General features: G+C 29.9%; 1 protein-coding gene across 1 annotated transcript; it reads left to right on the top strand.

Annotated features, from left to right (window-relative positions):
• The first annotated feature begins 1,099 nt into the window (after positions 1-1,099).
• LOC106770714 (VQ motif-containing protein 8, chloroplastic) lies at positions 1,100-2,230 on the top strand. Its single transcript, XM_014656508.2, has one exon. The coding sequence runs from the start codon at positions 1,157-1,159 to the stop codon at positions 1,745-1,747; it is 591 nt and encodes a 196-aa protein (XP_014511994.1). The 5' UTR covers positions 1,100-1,156; the 3' UTR covers positions 1,748-2,230.
• Positions 2,231-6,000: the final 3,770 nt, after the last annotated feature.

The raw sequence follows: 6,000 nt of genomic DNA, 5'->3' as shown, positions 1-6,000 counted from the left end.
TTATTCGAACATCTCAAAACTTCCAGTGTATCGTCAAGCCATAGGGACGAAAATTGATTAATGTTAGGGAAGCTAAGGTTCTAACTAAATCTCAGAGTTAGGTATCTTTGAAAGTTCGATTTTAAAGGAAAAATAGAATGAAGACAAAATTTTCCTTTTTAAACAAGAGACTTTTATATCAATTATAAAATATCTTGTATTGATTAGTTTATTAATTTTTATAATAATTATTATAAAAATAAACTAAACAAGTAAATTAAGCAATATTCATTGTCATTTCCGTGTTCCTTCCAAACCTCAACCCGGAAACATACGCTGTCCATTGTCAACAAAGAACAGAGACACAAACCTCGGCTTCCAAGCTATTCTGCATCATTCAAACCTTATTTTAATGATTTTCAAAATGGGATAGTTTGATTTTGTAAAATTCAAACTGAAGTTAGAGTATATCCATAGCCAGAGAAGTGATGGAAGAGGAATGGAAAAGTAACAGAGATTTAAGAGTAAAATAATATGCAAGGGAAAACCAAATAAATTTGAAGACTTAATCCGTGTTGGATGTAATTTCAGTGGCAGAAGAAAAATGAGATTGAGTTGAAGAAGGTGAAAAGTTGTGCTTCTGCGTCATCTGCCTGCGGGCGGCTATGGAGGTACCAAGCGTGGAAGCCAAACGTATTACAGCATACAAACAAAATCAACAACCAACCCACTAATAGTAATACAATACTCCTCTTCCAATATTATTTTATTTTGGTTCAAATCAAACAACTTTCTTCCTTTATACACGCCTCCTTGGTCAGTTTAATTTTTTTTAATCATGCTACTAGTCATATTATTAATCAGGTAAAACAATCTTTTAGCTGCTAAATAATTACGATTCAAGCACACCAGCAGTCAAATCAAAAAACACAACTCATTATCTATTGGATAAAACATAATCTATATTTCCTATTGACAAATATGAACTGTGGCTTTATAAAGTGTCAACGGTCGTAGTTGTAGGCTATTAAGATTTCTCCTTTCCAATCTCATATTCTCTGTATATATATATATCAACCCACCTTTCTATTCTTTCCCTATAAACAGTTTCGTACTTTTCCATTTTCATTCGAAACACATATTTCGCATTGGTTTATTGAGTTGGAGTTTAACTAAGATGAGGCCTGGTGCGGAGTTGTATTGCTTTCAAGAGCAGCCAAGGAAGGTGATCAACGGTCCTCGTCCTTCTCCTTTGATGATCAACAAAGATTCCCACATGATACGAAAGCCTTCAAGGTGTGTTGATGCACAAACCAATCTCCAGAGACCACAGAGGATTAAACCCATCATCATTTACACTCAATCACCCAAGGTTATCCATACCAAGGCTAAAGATTTCATGGCTCTTGTTCAGAGACTTACTGGTAGGTCAAGCACCAGTCACAACGTGTCCACTGCTTCACTGCCTCAAGACACCTCTGAGAATCTCGGGTCATATTTGTCTGATGGTTCCAACAACAACAGTAATGAAACAAGTTCAGCTCTTAGGAGGGGTGCTGAGAATTTGATAGAGAATGGTGCAATCGTTCCTTGTAGTCCTTCTCACCTGGATTTTGCTGATATGCCACTTTTCACTCCAAATCCATCGGATCTCTTTTCCTCATCTCGATCATCAGTGTTTAAATATTCTGATTCCCCGTATGGGGTTTTGGGAAGTTTGATATCCCCTTCTGCTTTGGAATTCATGAAAGAACTGTCTGAATATTGATACCAACTCATTTGGGTATTCATATTTGCTGGAGGGTTCAACTTGGTCTCGTTAAGTAATAGTTCAGTTTCTATGCTGAAATAGGTTGGTCACTTTAGCCTTATTTCTTTCTTCTGTAAATTTTCTTGCATTAGTGTGATGGAGCTGAACAACTGTGACACTTGCTACCATCAAATTAGTGTGAACTATAATAGGCAGACTTAATTCAATTCATTCTTTCTGAACATGAGAAGAATATGTTCATCAGTTTCATTTTGTTAGTGTAATTTCATTTCCCTGTCGTGTTCTGCTTTCATGTTCCTCTTTCGCTGCATAAAAACTGCTGATCGATCTGTAATCTTGTTTCTTCTTTGTATTAGATATGCAAGCGTTTATACTATACCTCACTTCCTAATTCCCATTTCATCAGTTGTCTATAACTATTGGATCTGTTTCATACAAAAATTTGGTCAGTCAACGCCGAGACAATTGTACAAGGTTCTCGGATCACTGTCTGGTTTGGCATTTTTGTCAACATATTACTTGAATTATCTTGTTTCAAGTTTGGAAGATTTGTATCTTCAAAAGCAAAGTCAACTCCTTCGTTTTCATATCATTTTCTTCGGTACGACTTGAATTATTTTAATGATGTGTTACTAATATTTAACATTTGCATACAGTTGTAGCTGATCATAGCTCCACCCACCTATATATATATACATATATATATATATATATATATATATATATATATATATATATATATATATATATATATATATATATATATTCTCGTTCGTCTCTTACAGATCAGTTAATTAATAACAAAAGTTGTGGTTTGAAAACATGGTAATAATATATAAATGATAATATAGCAAGAGAGATATGTGTCACTTAGGGTTTATTAGGATAGCTAACAATGACTAGGCTTGGAAATGAACACATTTAAGAAAATTTTACTGGATGTTTCGGGGATAATCTTTAATGGTTGAAGGAGACAAAAGGTAATATTGATATAGAGATTTGATGCTAAATCTTAGAGGCTGGGCTAGATTGAACTTTTTATTAGTTGAAAAAAGTTTGCAGTGCTGAAGTGTATGCTTGACTAGAAGCATTGCTAGTGTGAGAAAACTTTAATTGGTCTCGGAATGAATGTAGAATTTCAAGCAGAAGATTTATTATAAGAGTTTAGCACTTGGTGGATAGGAGAGAGCACAGATATTTTACTCTGGCGTTTGAGAAGCAACATTTGACGGGGATACGATGTTCCATTTGATATCAAAATAAGGAGGAAAGGACTGGTTGGGTTCCACGGTCGCCTTCAATGACTTGAATATCAACAACGAAACAAATTTGACTGGTTGGGTTCAAGATCACTTCTTTGTAGTTTCTTGATTGAAAAACTTAAAGTCAATATATAGATTCCATTTTCATGAAAACAAAGTTATTCTAGAAAAGAGACATATAATTACTCTTTTATTAAGAAGCATTATTATACACACAGTCAATTTCTGAGTGATAATTTTTTTTTGAGATTGTGCTTAAGTCCAACAATGATATTGGGATCCGGATTGAAATAAGGTCTTTTAGCTTTATGCTCTTAATACGTTAAGGTTAATTGAATTGCATGGTATTAGACTTAATGGTGATTGAAAAAAAAAATCTAAACACTGATTGAGACTCAGGTTTAATGTCGATTAAGGTAATGATTTAATAGAATCAAAGTTACTAATTTTTGAAAGTAGGAGAACAGTCATATAATGAAGGCGGGTAGGAACAGTTATCTCTTTCGGCTATAACATTAATAGATGGAGATCTCGTTTCTATTATTATAAAAATGATTACATAATGGTAAATAAATTTCTTTAAAACTTTCTAAGAAATAACATTTGTCTCTTCCAACTTAATAAAAAAAAGTCATCCATCTTTTCTTTTCTGATTTTAAAATAAATATTTTTTTTTTCATATTTTGAATGAAACGATATCCACACTCTTAAATTTTTAAATTAACATTAACTTTCTTTGTATTGAAAATAAATAAATATTCATTGTAATTTAATACAATCTTAAATAAACCACTTTTATAATAAGATGATATTACAAAAAATTATTATCATTATTATATACAATAAACAAACCACAAAATTGTAAGGACAAATAAGCCAGGGAATATTATTTATAATTCTAATAATAAAATATTCAACAATTTCAATCAATATATACTATATTATCTTCATAGCATACAAATCAATAAAATAATTAACTTTACTTCACACATAAATTCATCTTTCACTCTTAGATTAACATTTCAACAACAATCATCAAATATCTATGTGATACAATTATCATGTCTCAATACTCATAATTCATTCATAACATAAACATGAAATTTTCTTTCGGAAGGTCAATGTGTTGAGTAACTGAGACTCTGCACTTATCATGTTTCTCTCTTACCTTTCAAAAACTATATATATACCTCTAAGTTTGAGAATTAGAACTTAAAATCACAATCAGATCATGGCATGGTAAATTTCTATATTCGTGATATAAAAATCTTCATTGGCTCTCACCACTAAAAGTCATACTCTACATGTGTCTGATAATAGCTGAGTGAGGAAAGCTCCCACACAAAATCTCATCTCGATACACTACCTATCATTATTTCACATCAAAATATTCATCCTATAAGTTATAATAATTCACAATAGCACATAAGAATTCACATAGTTTACTCTATTATAATATCTATAACAAAAGTTCGTGGTTTAAGTTTTGACAATTTTTTTCTCATAACTACGAGACAAATATCTTTAACTAAAGACCTTTAATTGACAAGCACAATGGTTAAAGTAAAGAACTATTTATTACAAATTATGTATAAAAATTTCAACTAAATCCAACCGTTAACAAAGAAGAAAACGAGTTTTATCACGACAATTCAAAATAGCAAAAACAAAGTGGCATTCATATTTCTCTCAAAAATGAGAAAATCATTTCGTTGACTACAAACCTCTAATTTTCTATCACAATGGTCAAAATACAAAATCAAATTTCATGGAATATGTTTCAAAATTTCAACTTGATATAATGGAAAATTGTGAAACTGACTTCACTTAACACAAACTTCTAATAGAAGATTCCACCATCAAGTTGAAGTGTGTTACAAATCATGTGTAAAAGTTTTAAGTCAATCCAACTGTTAGCGAAGTATAAATGAGAATTTTATAGAGACAATTTCAAATAACAAAAACAATAGACTTCTAATTATTAATTAGAGCGGTCAGATTAGAGCGATCAGATTAGAGCGATCAGATTAGCAAAAGTTATTTCTCTAACAATAGACTTCAAATTATCAATTAGAACGATCAAATTAAAGAAATATGTATTATGAACTCTGTGTAAAAATTTCAATTCCATCCAACAGATAAAAGTATTAAAAAAAAAAGATTTTATAGAGATCACTCACATTCAAATATTTTAAATCTCATTCCATTAACTCATGATTACTCTAAACATGTTTTACTTACAATTTTTATCAAAATAACTCATAACTTAAGATAATTTAAATATTGTACAATATAAATAAATGAAACCAAACTATATAACAAGAATCAATTTGCACTATGATAATTCAGATAACGAAAGCATGACGATATCAAATATATCATAGCATTACAAATAAACATAAACATGTAGTAAGCAATATTTTTAGCTTCTCTTACTTTAACACAACCTCTTCAAATCTAAATTTTAATGTTCAAAATTCAGTCACTTCTACCTAGAAATTATAATCAAACTCTCTAATAAATAGGCTTCATATGATATGATCAATTTCTGAAAGGAAGTATGTTTACTTATTAGTTTATTGTTTTATATATTATTCAAGTTTGAAAATTTTGACAAAGACAAATGCAACAAAGGTAGATGGTCATGGATTATAACTTTATAAAGTGGAATGATCATAAGAGTTTAACATATGTATATAAAATATAAAAATACGTAAATGAGTTTACAAAGTGGAATAATATAAAAATAAGTAAGTGTGGTTCATCGTGTTGTAATCGATAAAGTTTGAAATATCAATATAACTAGTACTTATGACCTTATTTGAAAAAGAATAGTATTTCAAATTTATTTGATTATATAATGATATATTATTTAGTAATAATACATCTATACGTGTTTATAATGTAATAATCATTTAAAAATTATATGAACAATAGTTTATATTTAGTTAAATGCATAAAACAGTTTTATATATTTACTTTAAACTT

Source organism: Vigna radiata, chromosome 8 (genome assembly GCF_000741045.1).
Source record: "Vigna radiata var. radiata cultivar VC1973A chromosome 8, Vradiata_ver6, whole genome shotgun sequence".
Classification (NCBI taxonomy): domain Eukaryota; kingdom Viridiplantae; phylum Streptophyta; class Magnoliopsida; order Fabales; family Fabaceae; genus Vigna; species Vigna radiata.
The sequence above is the reverse complement of the archived record's forward strand: the minus strand, read 5'-3'. Positions and strand labels throughout refer to the sequence as shown.